The sequence below is a fragment of the Cricetulus griseus genome, chromosome 3 (genome assembly GCF_003668045.3).
Source record: "Cricetulus griseus strain 17A/GY chromosome 3, alternate assembly CriGri-PICRH-1.0, whole genome shotgun sequence".
Classification (NCBI taxonomy): Eukaryota; Metazoa; Chordata; class Mammalia; order Rodentia; family Cricetidae; genus Cricetulus; species Cricetulus griseus.
In genome coordinates this window covers 166714164-166733534 of record NC_048596.1, presented here as the reverse complement: position 1 = coordinate 166733534, position 19371 = coordinate 166714164, and the positions used below count along the sequence as shown (strand labels likewise).

The following is a 19371-nucleotide window of genomic DNA, read 5'->3' as shown; positions in this document are numbered from 1 at the left end:
CTGAGCTTGGATCCCCAGCAGCCATCAAACACATAGTCATTCGAATCTTTGACCTTAGTGCAGTGAGGGCTGAGAGAGGCAGTTCCCTAACACTTGCTGTTCAGTCAGTAGGTACCAGGTTCAGTGCCTCAAAAGGTGGAGCGGGGTCATGGAAGACATCCAGTATTGAACTCTGGCCTTCACATGCCTATGTGTGTACATTTACACACACACTCACACAGACTAGGTGGAGGATTGTAGATGGAAGTTTCTGTCCTGCCTGGTCCTGCAGCCATTCAGTCCCAAATAAACACATAGAGGCTTATATTAATTATAAATTATTGCTCAGTCTTATTCCTAACAAGCTCTTACAACTTAAATTAACCCGTAATTCTCATCTATGTTTAGCCATGTGGCTTAGTACCTTTTCTTAGTAAGGCATTCTCATCTTGCTTCCTCTGCTTCTCTGTCTTTCCTCTTCCCAGAATTCTTCTACTCTGGTAGTCCCACCTATACTTCCTGCCTGGCTACTGGCCAATCAGCATTTTATTAAACTAGTATGAGTGACCAATCTTTACAGTGCACAAGAGCATTATCCCACATCAGAGTATGATTTAGAAACAGCTCACATTGAACTCAGGCCTCCACGTGCACTTGTGCGTGTGTACTTGAAGGGACCAGCTCCCCATTTCGGCAGCCATAACAGCCGAACACGTATTTGTTTGACCTTGTCTTAGTCACTAAGGTCAGATGCCTGCCCCTTTTGGCAGCCATGACAGTAACACGTGCTTGCCATGACCTTTACTTGGTCACTAAGAAGTCAGATGCCTGCCTCGTGGCAAGGAACCAATCAGAAGTTAGCTGGTGGTTGTATGCTTTAAGGCTCTGGTTGTGCTTTATGGACAAGCACACAGCAATGACGCACAGAGCATAGCAACCACTCTGGGAGGGCCTATGAGCCATAACAACCAGTTGACCAATCAACACAGGGCAAGCCCTCCAAGCCTGGAGGCACACCAATCCTGAGCCTGTGTGTACCCCTAGACACTCCCCTTACGCTGCCCTATAAGATCTTTTATCCCAGCACTTGGGAGGCATAGGCAGGCAGATCTCTGTGAGTTCCAGTCCAGCCTTGTCTACCGATTGAGTTTCAGGACAGGATCCAAAACAATACAGAGAAACCCTGTCCTGAAAAAACAAAACAAACAAAAACCCAACAGAAAATAAATAAAATAGCTGCACATTAAAAATAAAGTGGCTGGGAAAATGAGGGATTGAGTTGGGTGGTTTGGGGGTGGGATGGAGGGGGAGAGTAGTGAAAGAGATGGCTTGATAGGGGCTGGCATTTTGGGGTTAGGGAGAAATCTGGTGCCAGGGAAACTCCCAGGAAATCACAAAGATGACTGTTGTGGAATATTATTTTAAGATGTGTTACATTTGTTTATGCTGTGGAACATTTGTTTAATGATGCAAAGATTTGTTGCATTCTCTTATGTTGCATTCGTTTAACTATCTGAAGCTGTGTTAGTTTGCCTGTCTAAAACACCTGATTAGTCTAATAAAGAGCTGAATGGCCAATAGCGAGTCAGGAGAACTGATAGATGGGGCCAGCAGGAAGAGAGAATAAAAAAAGGAGGACCAAAGAAAAGGAGCAAGAGAACAAGGAGATGGGGATGTCAGGGCCAACCACCTAGCCACATAGCCAGCCATGAAGTAAGAGTGAAAGTAAGATATACAGAAGTAAGAAAAGATAACAGCCCAAAGGCAAAAGGTAGACAGGATAATTTAAGAAAAGTTGGCTAAACCTTCAGTGGTGGCACACACCTTTAATTCCAGCACTCAGGAGGCAGAGGCAGATGGATCTCTGTAAGTTCAAGGCCAGCCTGGTCTACAGAGCTAGTTCCAGGACAGGCTCCAAGGCTACAAAGAGAAACCCTGTGTTAGAAAACCAAGAGAAAAAGAAAAAAAGAAAAGGATAGGAAAGGAAATCTGGCTAGAAACAGGCCAGGCATTTATAAGTAATAAGCCTTTGTTTATAAGTCTTATAAGTAATAAGACTTCTTTGGGAGATGGGTGACAACCTCTCCCACCCCCCAAAAGATGACTACAGCTAAGAATCCTACATATAGTGGAGAGGGTGTCTGAACTGGCCTTCTCTTGTAATCAGACCATAAAAACAAAACACCCACAAATCAAAACCAAAAACCATTGAGAGGTAACAAAGCCTTAAACACTGAACTAGTAATGCATTATGTTTAATTAGCTGAATATTAAAAACTCATTTTAAATGTTTAGTAAGTAGGCATTAAATGAACTGTGTGGTGGAACAGTATAAGCACTTAGAATTTGTAAGATTCTTTAATGACATGAGAAGTAAATGAAATAAACAGGTTGCAGGGAGATGTGGTTCAATTGGTAGAATGCTTCCCTGGCATGCAAGAATATCTGTGCTCAGTTCAGAGCATGACAATAGTAGAGTTGTAATGTCACATGCCTATAATTTTAGCACTTGATAGGTGGAAGTAGGAGGTTCAAAAGTTCAAGTTTATCCCTGGCAGCGTAGTAAGTTCCAGACTAGCCTGGGCTACAGGAGACCTTGCCTTTAAAGGGCAGAAATAGTATGTAGTTTACCTGCCTTCTCCTCTCCCTCCACAGTGAGTCAGGGTCTCATTTTGGCTCTGGGATTATAGGCATGAGCTACCACACCCAGCTATCAATCAACCCCTATCTAATTACAATATGTAAATGTACACAGAAAGCCAGCAGTCACCCTGAATGTGAAGGTCATTCAGGACCAGGCATTCGTGAGTGTGAGCGCTCTGGGTGATTATTTGTGCTTCTGCCTCTCCCCCCCAGATTTTCTAATACCCAGTGTTATTTTCACCAAGGAAAAGAACAATTTAAAAGGATAATACTGATTTTTGCCTATGAATTAGGCAGTTTACAAAAATTAGTACTACAGTATTGTTAAGGAACTTGGATAAATGGGTGAATATTTCTAATGACAGTAAAAATTATGAGTGATAATTTCTCTATGGACTTGGCCACATAAACTAAGATACTTAGATACAGAGGAAGCAGGGAGTGTGCTCAGTGTAGCTCAGTGGCAGAGTGCTTGCCTAGCATGTGTGAAGTTCTGGGTCCAACTCTCAGCCCCTCAAGTAACAGAAAAAGGAAACATGTTCAGTGCTAAAAACTAAGCAAAGTATTATGGATGAGTGCACAGGTTTCATCTCTACACTGCAGGATTCCTAGCAGAGGTCAGTACTTTACAAACACTACACTAATATCATGTACTATAATTGAGTATGAGAGCGTATGCTCTTTCTCTAATGCCACAAAGTGGAAGTCTTAAGAGAAAATTTAACCTTTACGGTCAAGGATGGAAGCAAAATCACATCAAGGTGCTGGCAATGTGTCCTAGGGAGGCCCTAAAGCAAACTGTTGTTCACTTCTCATGGTTCCTAGCTGTGGTCTGAGTGGGTGATCTTTGGCTAGCACTGTCTGTTACAGGGCCATCTTCTGTAGCTGTCTTTGTCCTGTCCTTTTCTGAAAAGGACACCCTAAACCAGTATGATCATTATCTAATCACAATTACCTTTTCTTCACAAAATCTGAACTATGCCATTTCATGTACATATACACTTAAAACATCCAACTCAGCCAGCTCTGCCTGCAGCCTTGGAGTAGTGACTGCTCCTCGGAGCCAGCACTAGATGAAGTAGCTAGCTGGTTTATGTATTCTGTGCTATGCAATACAAAAGAGTCAGTACAACTCCCGGTGTTCAGAGTAATGAGGGCACAAGACTCCAGTTTTACTCCCATAATAAGAGAAGCTGTTAAATGTTTCCTGAAACAGACTGCCAAAAATGGCACTAAGTCAGAAAAAAATCTTATGGCCAAGACTAAATGAACTCTATTAAGAGATGAGGTTATCCAGGCGGTGGTGGCACACAGCTTTTAATCCCAGCACTCAGGAGAAAGAGGCGGGAGGATCTCTGAGTTTGAATCGAGTCTGGTCCACAGAGATCCAGGACAGCCAGAGCTACACAGAGAAACCCCGTCTCAGGGAAGGAAACAACAATAACAAAAAAGATGTGAGGTTTGTCTTTTTAAAGTTTTGGAAGTTTTAGGGATACAAGGGGAAGAAAGAAAACACAATATTTGGCATAGGGTAGGGGTCACTCTCTAGACATGGGCGTTAACACTTAAGGCTCCTAAAGAGCTATTTCCCTTTTATGCAGACATCAATATCAATGGAAAAAAAACAATGAACTGAAAATGAAAATCAGATATTTAAGATGCTATTATAGATATAAACATAGAAAATTCCAAACCCATGTACATCACTGAGCCCTGAGTTTGAGATCAGTCTGGATGACAAAGGCCTAACAAAAACACACAAACACCACCATCATAAGCATTTCTTCCAAAGTAAACATTTCTTCTAAAGTGTTTCTGTTATAACTAGAGTTAGATAAATTCTATATAAAACTCAAGTGAAAAAGTACTGTCATGTATGGAGTCTGACATCATGGGTAGTCAAAGAATATGTTTAATAAAAAATAATTAAACTTCCATTTGCTCTATAGAACATCATAGAAAGTAATTTAATAAATTACAAATGACTTTTTTAAGACCTTTGCTCAACTACAGAAAGCAAGTTTAGACTACACAAAACACAACTGGTAAATATTGCAAATGTCCAAAAGAAAAATTGGACTAAGACTTGAATCATAAAACCTGAAACAAGGGCTAAAATACAAGGCAACACCAGCTCTAATTCCTTCAGTAACTATCAACACATACTGGGATACCCTTTCAACTGCAACTTCAGTATTATGTAATTCCATTGACTTCTTTTATAACCCTTAACTTTACATTTCCATATCTGCATGTTTTTCTTAGCTGACACCTGGACAATCTTCCCCTAATTAATCTACAAAGAAGTGTCTTGAAACCCAAGAGAATGTTTAAGTTAACATTAGCCTTTATGCTTTGAAAACTGTAACTGCCTTATTATATATAGAAAGAGAATCACTAGGGTGTTACCAAATTTATTAGACCATTATTAGGAAAATACTTTATCTCATAGATTTTGCTATAAATTAGATTTTAATGACAAGTTTTTTTTTTAACTTCATTTTTTTTCTTTTAATTGGGAAAGACAGGAATAAAGATCATATGGGTAGACCTAGAGGAAGGAGGGTATGGGTGGCACTGAAACACTCCACTTGCAAACCAAGGTAACTGTCTGAAAAACTTTGGCTATCTCACAGGTGTGTTCTAGTTAAACAAAAGTGCAATACTGCAAAGGGAACACACTAAATATGTAATATATCATTTTCATGATGAAGGATTACTTACTACCCACTGCTCCAGGATGGGCATTACAGTGACTATTGCTAAGACATTGCATAAAGAACTATCAATTCAAAGTACTAATTTGAGAAAATACAAAAATTAATAATACAATCCCAATGGAACTCATATAATTTGGTAAATACATATAACATTGTCTAATAATGGGTTACGTTTTTTACAGACAGAAACATAATTTACTGGTAAAGGTCTTGGGAACCCCAGTACAATCACTTAGTCCATGACAAACAACAGCTCTATTAAAACATACTGCAAGGTAGTTTTCCTATAGGAGAGAACTGGGGTATTCCTCCAAAAATTAATACCTTGCAAACTTTACCATGATTTATTTAGACACCAGGAAAATGCTAATATTTAATATCTCTCCTTAGAATGTCTAAGTCCGTTCTAATTATTTCTGATGTGTATAAAGGTAAACCTTGGACCTCTACCGTGTCAGAATGATAGCAGCTTTAGCAGGAGAAATGATATCACAAATCAAATACCAGACAACTTGTACATGATAAAGGATTATAAGAAACAGAACAGAAGCCTTGGACTTCATAGGTATAGTTTGTACATCTTTTTGAGATTAGTCAAAGTGCATTTTCAAAGTGGGCAGCTCAGTGTTTATTATAAACTGATAGCCCAACACTGATTCTGGGTAACATGCTGTCTTCTTACTCCTAGAAACTCAATTAATTCATACTACCTGCATATTACTTGACTACTATTACCTGTTATTTTGGAATATTTCCAGGACATAAGACACAAACAGAAACCTATACATAAAGCAAACAAACACTTTCTTTTATGTGAAGGGTGCTGTGTTGAAAGTTCTCTGTGGCATTTCATGAGTTTGCCTTTCTGAACCCTGGAAACAAGACATTATTCATCTGAGACATAATTATTTGTAATAGGAGGCCAAACTTTTAAAAGTTTTAATGTATGTGTACAGGGTGCCAAAGCCATATGACACATGATTATTTTATGACTTCATTTTTACTGATTTCTGAGTTAAGCACAGTAAAATACAAGTCATGTTCCTCACCAGATTGACATTATATATAGGATGTGTTTAAAAACCCCTGAAAACAAGTACAGAATTAGAAACGAATGTAAACTTCCTAAACTAACTCAGCTGAGGTAACAGGTAGCCAGATAAATTGGCTGATTGGGAAACTTATCTCTTCTTTAAAACACACTTGTACCTGAATTGGAAACTTCAGCAGTGCATCACGACACTAGAGCATTTTATGTAATTAAAGCAATGGGTGGTGATGTAGAGTCTACAGCTTTCATGACATTCATTAGCTGCCCAAATTATTGCTGAGTTTTGATCTGTAAATTATAGGTGTCAAGGAGGCTGTAAAACTATATTCAAATTAAATCAGTAATATGCATAAAGTATTCTGTGTTCACTGCAAATATATTAAATATACAACTCTTATTGAGCATCATTTTCATAAAATTAACCCCCAACAAAATTATAATGCCTTTTGTTGTAATTTTATACGTGTATGTATCTGATAGTACATCCAAGTTCAGAAACTTAGGGATCTTAAGAAATAGGACATGCAAAACGTCTCTGAAAGCAGTTTGCACTTCTAAACAAACAACTGAAATGTTCTGTCAGTAAGTTATTGATGCACTCAACACCGGGATATTTACAGTTAGTAATTAAAGAAAAGGTAAAGTCAGTTTAGGATGAAGTGCAGAGTCCCCAATCAATCTTCATTGCTTGAGTCTGAGTCCTCAGATGATGATGATGTGCTATCAGAGCCGGAAGAAGCTTTCTCGGAACCCTCATCTGTGCTGTTCTCATTGAAAGGACTAGGTTCAGTTCCTCCTTTCTCTTCCTGATCTCTCACTCTGGAAGCTTCTTCCTTTATTCCTACTGACTTAGATGAACCTAAGTCACTATTTTTGTTTTTCTGTACATCAAAAGTACTCGGCTGAGACAATGTTGGAATATGAAGATTAAGGCCTGGAGTGAGCAGCATCCCTGGGTAAAGTATGTTAGACAGCAATAGTGGGTTAAGAGCTATGGGCTTGGCAGCTGCAGCTGGACTCAATGCAGCCGTGGAGGACGTTGAAGGAGAACCCGACACACAGCTTTCTCCTCCATTCTCTGAACTTTGGCTCTCTGTCCTTTCTTTTTTTCCTTCTAGCTCCTTAGAGTCATTTCCTTTTTTCTCTTCAGCCCCAGATTCTGTAGTCTTTGACAAGAGTCCTCCCATGCCTAGAAGATTTGGTAATCCAGCCATTCCTGACAGTAGCATGGGGAACATAGCAGCCATGTTCTTAGTTTCTCCTCCAGAAGAAAGACCAGCAGGCATGCCCATCAACCCTGCAGTCACTTGCAATGACTGAAGGTTCTGTAGATTTTGTTGTAAGGCCTGAAGAGCTGTAAGATCCACACCTGGAAGTAATCCATTGGTCAACAAAGGATTGCCTGGCACACTGCTGGCAGGAGCAGTTGCTGCTATTGTAGCCTTGGAAATTCCACTTTTAGGCCTTCTCCCCCGCCTGCTTACTTCCTCTCTTACAACAGGACCAGTGAGAATGCGTTCATACATACTTTCTGGAAGAAACCCCTAAAGAAAATATATATTCATTAATAACAGTTACATGAAGATAAAATCAGCTTATCAAATACCCTATTAAGAGGTAGCTATGTATAAACTTATTCTATATTGATATGAAATAATTATGAAAGACATAACTGTAATCTAAGTTGTGGCTTCAACCAGCTATCACCCTGCTTCCATTTTTTTTTTTTTTTTTATAATCTTAAGAGAATGGAAAGAGGCATTTAGTTTTCTTTATATTATAAAGCTTAAGTTTGTAGGCCAGAAAACTTAAGATCCAAGAAATGTTACCAAGCATATTTTTATAACCCTTTCTTGGTGCACATTACCACTTGTTCAGATCCTTCTGATCTGGGAAAGCAACACAGGAAGTACAGGGAAAATAAGCAAAAGGTTGAGGTTAAATTGAGATGCTTTAAACCAATCTTGACGTCCACTTTGGGATCACAGCCAGGGCAAAAAATATATAAAAAAAAGGAGAAAGGTATTATTATTCATTATTATCAGAATACCATGGAGGCTTTGATGCTTATGTATACATCTATCACCTGTAAATGTTTGATGGGCAGGAGGCTTCATGAATTTATATTATATCCAAAATAGCTGGTTATATATTTGGTGCATAATCACATATTGGTAATGAGCATAAAAAAAAGGAAGAAAGATGAGGGATTAACACCTGGCTGAGAAGAGCAGTAGTACCTGCTGATAGAGTGACTAAGTACAGGACAAATGGCCATCTGTGTTGCTTTCATGTAATTCTCCCTAAAGTTTTATCTTATAACCTCTGCAATAGCACTGTCCAGTAGAAATGCAATGCAAGTCACACACATAGCTAAAATTTTCTAGTAGCCACATAAATTTTAGTAATATAAGCTAATGAAATAAAACATGGCCTAAATATTTTCACTTCGTTATGTAATGTATAAAGATTGAGATGTGTTATATCTTTCCCAACTAAGCCTCTAAGTTCCCCAAAAGTGTATATTTTAAACCAAGCTTAGTGACTGATCTGTGGGGAGGTGCAAACGTAGGAAGTAGTTTAAGCAGAAATCTAATGAAACTACTTTTTGTTTGGTTTTAATTGGTCAACTTCATTTTCTCTTTAAAAGCATTACAGCTCACTGCAGATTGTACAATAATAATACAAACAGAATGAAACCATGTTTCTCTTATCACTCAGCCACAGTGCTGCTAATGTTCAAAGTGTACTTTTTTTTTTTGCCAAGGTTTCTCTATATAGCTTTGGCTATCCTGGAACTCACTCTGTAGACTAGGCTGGTCTGAACTCACAGAGATCTACCTTCAGAGTGGGATTAAAGGCATGTACCACCACCATCCAGCTAAGATATACTTCTCAGGAAGTTGAGGCAGGATTGTAATTCAAAGCCAATCTGGACTATCTACAGAGACCCTGTCTATGATGAATATTATTATATAAATTTCTTTGCATACCTACTTGATTTTCTTTGTGGCACTGTCCAAACAATATTTGAACTTAAAAAAGAAAAGTGTGTGTGTGGGTGGGAATGGGCATTTCTGGTTCTACATTCAACCCTATCATCAATTACACATTCTGAAAAATAAAAACTGTCAACTGAAAGCTATTGTCACATGTGTATGAAATTCTTATTCTGAAAAGAACGTTTAACCCAAGACATCATCAAGTGACTCTAATCTCTAAAATGGTGTGATTTTAATACACTCACAGACTGCTTAACGACATCTCCCCATTCAGGAGCTACTCCATATTCTGAATTTTCTTTCAGGAATCTACATAAATCCTTCAAAGGGGGAGCAAATGCACCTCCAACCTGTGAACAAACAAACAAAGATAGTTAGACAGTTAACACTATTAAGTGAGGAGTTATTTATTGGATTTCTGATATAGAATTTCTTTAAAATATATGTTTTGAACAACCTTTAACAATTGTATAATGACATCAGAAAGAATTACTCCAATCTACACAGACTACTGAACTACTATATAAACACAATAGCTTTATTTGCTTTTGTCCTCTGGTTATCTTTAGCTATCATCTTGGCAGACACAACCTAGAATTGACAAAGAAAATCTCTATTGAAGAACTGACTAGATTGCACTGGCTAATGGGCATGTACACGGAAGGATGGTCTTGATTAATAATTAATGTAGGAGGGTTCAGCCTACTGTAGGTGGCACCATTTCCTAGGCAGGTGATTCGGCATTGTATAAAAAAGCTAGCTGAGTATGAGCCTCCAAGTTAGCAGGCAAGAACTGAACCATCAAGAAGAAGCATTCCTCCATAATTTCTGTTGTAGTTCCTTGGGTTTGAGATGCTTGGTCAGGGATAACTCTGTGGAATAACAAGCAGCCCTGCCTTCACATTCTTGCTTGAGTTCCTGCCTTAACTTCTCTTGATGATAAACCTGTAACTGGAAATCAAACCTTTCCTTTGCTCAGCTGTTTTTGGTCACAGTATCTGTCACAGTGATAGGAATGAACTGAAATAGAAATGATGTAAACCTCTTTTTTGAGACATTTTAAGTGGAATAACTGGAGTAAAAAATGAAGAAGTACTATTCACAGTGCACTTAAAAGGCAAGACAGTCAGTCTAGCCTACCTGAAAGTATACCCTTTGGAGTCAGATTTCCAAGCTATGGAAACTTAGGTAAACCAGTAAATCTCCTTTGTGATCTATAAAATAGGGTGATAATAATATTTTCTTCAAACTGTTTGATGGAAATGAAATGAAATGATTCAAGTGTCTTACAATACTATCTGGCTTAATAAGTCAAATACTGGACTAAGAGCATTGCATGTATACTTTGAGTTCTCAGAACATCTTTTTGAGATCGTATTTCTATCTTCAAAAGAAAGGACCCGAGCATCACAGAAGTTATATTTAGCTTTCTCAAGCCATCTAATAATGTCAAGAGGAGTCAAACCTAGGTTTCAGAATTCCATACTTTTATTTCATTCATTATGCATATTAACTAAATTATATACTACTAAATTATAAATATCTTTTGTATGTGAAAAATTTAAGATTCAAATTAATATTTAGATCAATGATTTTGACCTATCAATTTAGTCTCTTTGCCGTCTAAAAGGTGTTTGAGCAGTTCCTTTTTCCATACCCCCTTGAAAACATATGCATTATATTTTTTTTTTCTTGAGTGGTACTAGGGACTCAATTGAGACCTGTGAATGCTACATAAGCATTCTAACACTGGCTACATCCCCAACTGATAAATATATGTCTTGATAGGATGTACATTCATTTATTATAGTCATTGTATAACCCATACCTATAAGCATTCTCATCTAACATTCCTTATATTCTCTAGTCTCTGTGATTTCTGTTGCACTCTGCTTTTTATTAAGCTTCAGGTCAAGTGGATTTACAACCTGTAATTCAATCTCCAGAAGGCTAATGCAGAAAGAATACCCTGAGTTTGAGGGCAGTCCAACCTACATAATGAGTTCCAGGTCAGCCTGTGCTACCGTGTGAGACCCTGTTTTAAACAAAACAAAATAACACAGCTTAATATAACCTCCTTTCCTAAAACTAACTGGATCTATTAGGAAGTTTCTTTTTCTAAGTAATTCATCAACCTATCCCTATATCTTAGGGACTAAAGAGAACCCTACAACTCAAGGGAAATGAGCAGAATTCCAGGAATTTTACAACATTAACATTTAGAATATTTGCTGCCAGAGACATGGCCCAGCAGAAAAAGGCACTTGTGCTAAGTCTGACAACCTGAGTTCAAATCCCAGGACTTACATGGTGGAAGGAAAGAACTGACATGTGCATGTTGTCCTCTGACCTTTGTATACACACCACACACACACACACACACACACAAGTATTTAGTATTAAACATAATAAACTAAAAAGCAAAAAAACAAAATGCATTCCTTCCCTTAAAATTGGCTAAGAAGCTGCGAGGTATGGTGGCACACACCTATCACCCCAAGACTCAGAAAGCAGAGGCAAAATGATCGTGATATCAAGGGCATCCTAAGTTACATGTTGAGTATACAGGAGACAAAATCATCAACCACAACTCCTGCAAAAGAAAGCCAAACAAACAAACAAAAACCCCAAACTGGCTGAGACAAATTAAAATGTTCAGTAATGTAAAATTTTGTTTGTTTAGAGAGGCTCAACTATATAATACTTTTTTTCAATATCTTGTTCTTTCTTCTCCTTCCAAATATTCTTCTCTTATTTTTTGCTTGTTTTGCCTTTTATTTAACAGATTCTTCTTTTCTTTTGTTTTTCTCTGACTACTTCCTCTAGTCTATTCAATTCATTCTATTTGCATTGTAATAATTTTTAACCTCATAAGTTCTATGTAATTCTGACATTCTTTTTTATGGTTATTTGCTATAGTAGTTAGCTTTACTTGATTTAAAAAGACATTTCTGTATTTGTGTGTGCACATGGATATATGTGCACATGTTTGTGCATAATGTGTGGAGATCAGAGGTCAGCCTCAAATGTCTTCCTAAATTATTCTCCATCTTATTTTCTGAGGTAGATTTTCTCAGTGAACCTGGAGTTCACCAATTCAGCTAGACTGAATATCCTGTGATCCCTGGGGTCCTCCTGGGATATTTTGCTACATGTGACATTTAAGTGGGTGATGGGGATTTGAACTTAGGTCCTCATACTTACCCAGCAACCACTTTACCAACTGAACCATCTCCCAAGGCTGCCCTGCCTGCCCTCCTGCTTTTTGGTTTTTTGAAGGCAAGGGTTTCTCTGTGTAGCCTTGGATGTTCTGAAATTTGCTCTGTAGACCAGACTGGCCTTCAACTCACAGAGATCCACCTGCCTCTGCCTCCCAAGTGCTGGGATTAAAGGCGTGTGCTACTACTGCCTGGCTCAACTTTCTTAAGATAGCATTTCATGTAGTAGAAGGAGACTATTTAGGGATAGTATATATATCAATGGGGTTGGGAGTAAGCCAAACCAAAGGAGGGTAATACAGAGGTGAATTTGTTTTTTGTTTATTTGTTTAGTATGTATATAGTATTCTGCCTTCATGTGTCTCTCTTCATGTCAGAAGAGGGCACCAGATCCCATAATAGATGGTTGTAAGCTACCATGTGGTTGCTGGGAATTGAACTCAGGACCTTCGGAAGAGCAGTCAGTGAGTGCTCTTAACCTCTGAGCCATCTCTCCAGCCCCCAGAGGTGAATTTGATACACACCTGTGAAAATGTCACTAGAAATGATTATTTGGTAGACCTACCAAAGTTAATATTAATAATAATATCTGAACAAGAAAAAAAAAGGCTCAACTATGAATAATTTGTGAATAGTTAGCACAAACTAAGCATAGAAGTTCCATTCACCTATGAACGTAAATTTTGAAACACTTTATTTCCATCAGGGAATTATACAATATGCCTAATTGGGAAAACAAGGTAAACTTGAGTTATCTGACAAAAATCACACTGATAAAAAATACAGTAAATTTATTATGATAATGTAAAGGGGCCCCTTTGAATAAGGGGCTCATCTTTTGGCAAAAGACATTTGGGTTGGTACCTCGGTTCTGCAAGAAGTAAGGCCTCTTCTTTAGAGAGAAAAGTAGCATTTTCTCCCTTCTCACCCCTTCCCCATCATGCTGAGTGTGGCTACCAAACTTGTGTCCAGACAGCAACAAATGTCCCCTGAGGGAACAAAATTATGCCCTGAAAAGAACTACTGCCTGAGATATAGTGTTCTGTACATGCACAACCATATGCAACAACACTGCAAGGCCAGAATTGTGGAATGGCTTGTTTATTTCATTTATTAGTTTGATCAATAATGTTGGATTTGATATTAGACTACATAAAATTATCATGTATGTCTTTCTCTACAAATGTGTTAGATTCAACCTATTCTAGTCTCTTAGGAAATAATGCATAGTGCAACCAGTTTCTTTAAATGCGGCATTGATGTGAAAGGGTAACAAGAGACATAGATACCTTTCTTGCATTCCTTCTGTTAATCAGCTGTACACGTTCCTCTCCAGTGAGACTGTTGACATCCAGTTTGTTTGGGTTTCGGCATCGATGCCTTTTCTGTTTGGGTCTTCCCTCATGAAGCTGCACTCTCTAAAACACCAAGAAACACTTTGAAGCTGGTGCCTCTGTTCAAAACTGTTCAGAATGATGCACATGAGCTGACCTGGGCGCTTAGCCCTGCATGAGCTGAAAGCTCTCTCTCTCTCTAGTCAGCTTAAATTTTTAAACTTTCAATATTTTAGCTAAGTTTTACATTTTTTCCTAATTTTATATTTGAAAATATACTCAAGGTCTCTGTGATGATCACAATTATGTTTCTATATGGAAGTATGACTCCTGCAGTGAGCCTCTGCCAGCTCTTCCCTAAAGGCCACAGAAAACCTACAGAGTGACACCTGACACCTGGAGTGGTCCACTGGTGCTAATGGAACAGTTTCCTCTGAAATGGCCTATTATTTTCCATCACTTACATTTCATTTGGTAAGTTTCTCATCTAGTAAATTCCAGGAAAACTCCTCAGACTCCCTCTGTTCTAAGACTATTAACTTGTTTGTTTTTGAGGCAGGGTCTTATATAGCCTAGGCTGACCCTGATCTCATTCCGAATGAAGGGTGTGCTTGAACTGGTGACCCTCTTGTCTCTGACTTGTATATCCTGAGATTACAGGTGTATGCCACCAACTCCTGCTACAACAATTCATAATTGTGCTAGGGACATTCATTCCTCTTAATCTTTCTTATTTTTTTCTTCTCATGTAATTCTCATAATAATAAAGGTCTTATCTTTATAGTGTGAATCAAGACATGAAGAGGTTATTTTTTTCAAAGTCATTCAGCTATGAAGTAAAAAAGCAGGCTGAGTATAATGGCATACACCTTTAATCTCAGCACTAAGGAGGCAGAGGCAGGTAGATTATCTGTGAGTTTGAGGCCAGCCTGGTCTATAGAGTGAGTTCCAGGACAACCAGGGCTATACAGAAAGACCTTATCTCAAAAACAAACAAATAAAAATAAAGGCCACAAACCCCAAATCTTAGTACCTGGCAATAAAGATGAAAAGAAACCTCTGCATCAAATTTGTCTCTTAAGTTGTGGACAAGGAAGGCTTTGATGTTTGGAGTTATTTCCAATCAATCATAAAATTCCAACAAATCAATTGCTCAAACTTTTTGGCTGGGCCTGAGCTTATGAAACTCATCTTTTCTCTTTACAGTTACTCCTGTTGTTCTCTGCCATACTCTGGACCCTTTGGATCAGTCACTACTTTGTGAATAGCTCTATTTGCATACCATCTTTTAATGTTCATGATTGTTCTACAATGCCTGGAATACCTTCCTCTTAGGTTCAAGGAGTCAATGCTCATTTAGATTTTTCTTATTTACTATTACAACTTTCTTACTTTCTCCATATATTTTACTATGCCTAGGCAGTTAATGGTTCTAATCTTTCTATTCATGGCACTTTATGCACACCTTATCTCTGTTACATTCTAAGGTCACCTTATAACTATTTAACTACAGACAAAGCTAATAAAATCTTATTTACAATGATAAGAAAAAGGTACGAAAATCCTTTTGGAGGCTAAACAGTGCCACATGGGTAAGAACTTTTCATTTTTATTTTTCTGTCTTTAGTTATTGAAATTGTAACTAGTTCTTAGTTGTGTCATACAATATAATTATGTTGTTTGAATAAAAGAATATTATTTTCTAATATGTTATGATTTCATAGGTTTCATAATTGCAACATTCATTTTCATAGCTTGGTGTAGTTATAAGGAAAATCTCTATTCACATAATTATAAAAGGATTTGACAATAAAATAGAAAGGAATTAAAGGAACGATTGAGAATTTGTGGAAACTGTTTCACAAACTAGGGATATGTAAGGCATCCAAAATCCAAGACTAAGGCTTTCTGTTTTAGACTACTAGGCTGTTTCTTGGTGATAAAGAGAAATACTATAAAGATTATCTAGTTGTTTCATATGAAAAAAGAAGGAAAATAATTTTATTCTAATAATTTTAATAGTAATAACTACATTCCCTTCACATTGCAAGTAAAGTTTTCAAAATTTAAAATTTTTAAAATCATAGATTAAAAAAATAAGCCATGTAGTGGTGCACACCTTTAATCCCAACACTCAGGAGGTAGAGGCAGGTATATCTCTGTGAGTTCAAAGCCAGCCTCATTTACAGAGTGAATTCCAGGGCAGCCAAAACTACAAAGAGAAATCTGTCTTGAAAAAACAACAAATTTACAGGTAGGCAGATACTATTCTATGTTTAAGGACTCATGTGCAGAAGCTTGGGACATCAGGTGAATAATGCATAGTTCTCAAGAAGCCTACTTGGTAGAGCACAGTTTCCCTGATGTAATCCATATGAACTTCACAATAGAGGCAGATAAAATAAACCTGCTACCTTCACTGTAGGGAGTATGGCTTTTCTCTTTTGCCTTAAAAAGTATACGGAAAAGGCTGGGTGGTGGTGGTGCACGCCTTTAATCCAAGGACTCGGGAGGCAGAGGCAGGAAGATCTCTGTGAGTTTGAGGCCAGCCTGGTCTATAAAACTACACAGAGAATCCCTGTCTCAAACAAAGAAACAAAGAAACAAAGAAACAAACAAACACAAACAAAGTACACAGAAATGTTACACTTAAATATGTGGTACGTTACTGTCTGGTAAAATGTACAAAAAGCAAACAATAGATTTCTATGACTGAGGAAGGCATGTGCAAAAAGACAATAGGCAGCATTTCAGAGGACAAAGACAATGAAAATTAAATATAGTGACTCATATCTTTGATTAACAAACTCCTCCTCTGTGGCCTTGAACTATTTATTTATTTATTTAAAATTTCAGTAGTTTAATTGCTTTATGAAATACTTTAACTAGCAGTGGTGGCGCACACCTTTAATTCCAGCATTTGGGAGGCAGAGGCAGGTGGATCTCTGTGAGTTCGAGGGCAGCCTGTTCTACAAAGAGTATTCCAGTACAGCCAGGGCTACACAGAGAAACCTGTCTCTAAAAAAACCTAAAAATAAGTGTCATGGTAGGCAAACTCACACTTCAATAATTTTATTACTTTGTATTTATTATTACTTTAAAATAAACTTCTTGAGAAAAAAGGGTTAGAAGTTTTATACAACCTTTACTGGGTATGATAAAGTACTTTACATCGTAAGGTTTTTCTTTTAAACAAGAACAGCTTTGAACTTAATTCTTCTTGAGCACTGGGATTACAGGTGTGTGCCACCATACCTGACCTAAAGTGATTTTTGTAATTAGATGGTAATTATTTCTTTCGGATAATTTTTGTAAATCTTTGGCAGAACACATATTTAGCACGAACAGATGAGAACTTGTACTTTATTATCATAGGTTTGATGAATCAAAGGAACAAAATATATCCGGATTTTTAAATATACTTACTGGAATGAAAGCTCCTAAGTCTTCCACATAGCCTGGGTGCTCCTTAAGCCATCTGTCCAGGTCCTTTCTCTTCGGTGCATCATCTCCTGCGAGCCTCGTCCCATCTTTGAGATTAATAACTGGAACTGGACTTTCTGTATCAGGAATTCTCTGAGGCTGAGTATAGGACAGTGCTGGGTTTATCCCTGTGGAAAGCTGTGAGGTGGTTAAGTCTAAAGACAACTGAAGAAAATATCAAATAGCATTTTTATTTTCATGCTTTATTATTCTAACTTTTGTTCAACACTGTAAGTTCAACACTTCGGGTCTTGTTATGTATTTCTCACAACACGAGGATGGCTTGAAACTGCATTTTGAATCCTGGGGTCACACAAGTACTCTACCATGCTCATATTCAACAGAGTCTTTTTTGTTTTTTTTTATTTTTGAAGAAGAAAGTAGTGTCTAAAATTCTGCCAAGTCTCTTTTTTTGTTTTGTTTTTTGAGACAGGGTTTCTCTGTATAGCTTTGGAGCCTATCCTGGCACTCGCACTGGAGACCAGGCTGGCCTCGACCTCACAGAGATCCGCCTGCCTCTGCCTCCCGAGTGCTAGGATTAAAGGCATAGGCCACCAACACCCGGCACTGCCAAGTCTTTTAAACTTAAACTTTTTATGACTTTTTGTCAGTATTAAATTCTATTAATATCCAATTTAAAAGAATGAAAGACAAATATCCTAATTTATTTTATTAAAAATATAAAATAGCAATTATACTTATTGGGACTGAATTTCAGACTTAAGTTTAAGTAATTTTAAAAAGTTTACTTACATGATTAGGTGGCTTATTTCTGTTTAAAAAGAGGATGTCAACGCCTTCTACATTCTTCCTCCTTCCTCGTCTTTTTTTCACTATAGGCTGGTTGTCCAATATCACTCCATTGGCACCAAGAGTTGACTGAATGGAAGTACCTAATCAAATTAAAAATGCAAAATAATGACTCAAAATTTAAATGGGATATTATAACTTTTCTAAATGTATAAGTAATTAGTTCTTGGGCTGGAGAGATGGCTCAGAGGTTAAGAGCACCGACTGTTCTTCCAGAAGTCCTGAGTTCAATTCCCAGCAACCACACGGTGGCTCACAACCATCTGTTATGAGATCTGGTGCCCTCTTCTGATGTGCAGATATACATGGAAGCAGAATGTTGTATACATAATAAATAAAAAAAAATCTTTAAAAAAATACACATACACATAAAAAAATGTTTAAAAAAAAGAAATTAGTTCTTTTATACCCTAAAGTAAGATGTTCTAGTATTAAAAATATGCTAATTTCTCAATTTACAAACTTAGAAATTTGTAGGCAGAGGCAGGTGGATCTCTGTGAGTTCAAGGCAAGCCTGGTCTCCTGAGCTAGTGCCAGGACAGGCTCCAAAGCTACACAGAGAAACCCTGTCTTGAAAAAAACAAACAAAACAAAACAAAACAAAAAAAAACTTAGAAATTTGTAATCTAGGTCTCTCACTCAATAGCTCATACAAGCCTCCTGTGTTTGCCATCTGCATTCTAGGATTATGGGCATGTATTACCTCCCCTAATTTGTAATAAACTCTTTACTGCCACTTTGTATGCTGTTTTATTTAATTCACCACAAAATGTGACATCTCTTTCTCCTACTACTTCATTTTATCGACAATAGAAGGCTCAAAATGTTAATCAATTTCCAAAAAGACCAGGAAGGAAGACAGATCACATTTGCAATTGTCAAAATGCATTATAACAAAACATTGAGAGAACTACATAGTATTAATAGTAATACTTGCGACTTTAACACAGTTTTATACAGTTTTAAAACTAGTGTGACCATTACTATTATATTATACTATTATATATAGTATTATACATATTATCATTATATTAAGATTTTATTAATTTTAAATCGTGTGTGTGTGTGTGTGTTTATGTGTGTGTGTATTTGTATACACATCAATGCAGGTGCCTGTGGAGTTCAGAAGCA

At 37.4% G+C, this 19371-nt stretch overlaps 1 protein-coding gene across 11 annotated transcripts in view; it reads right to left on the bottom strand.

The window, feature by feature from the left end:
* Window positions 1-4511: 4511 nt before the first annotated feature.
* The window catches only part of Chd9 (chromodomain helicase DNA binding protein 9), a 231300-nt gene continuing 216440 nt past the window's right edge, over window positions 4512-19371 (bottom strand). For 8 of the 11 annotated variants that reach the window (XM_035442579.1, XM_027405565.2, XM_027405569.2 and 5 more), the window contains 5 exons: window positions 18184-18323; window positions 17374-17568; window positions 13903-14031; window positions 9641-9745; window positions 7068-7937 (listed from right to left, as the gene is read on the bottom strand). In XM_035442579.1, coding sequence (XP_035298470.1) covers window positions 7068-7937; window positions 9641-9745; window positions 13903-14031; window positions 17374-17568; window positions 18184-18323 — 1439 coding nt within the window. Of the gene's footprint in view, window positions 7938-9640; window positions 9746-13902; window positions 14032-17373; window positions 17569-18183; window positions 18324-19371 lie in introns of all 11 variants that reach the window. The other 3 variants (XM_027405561.2, XM_035442580.1, XM_027405575.2) reach the window with 1 other exon arrangement.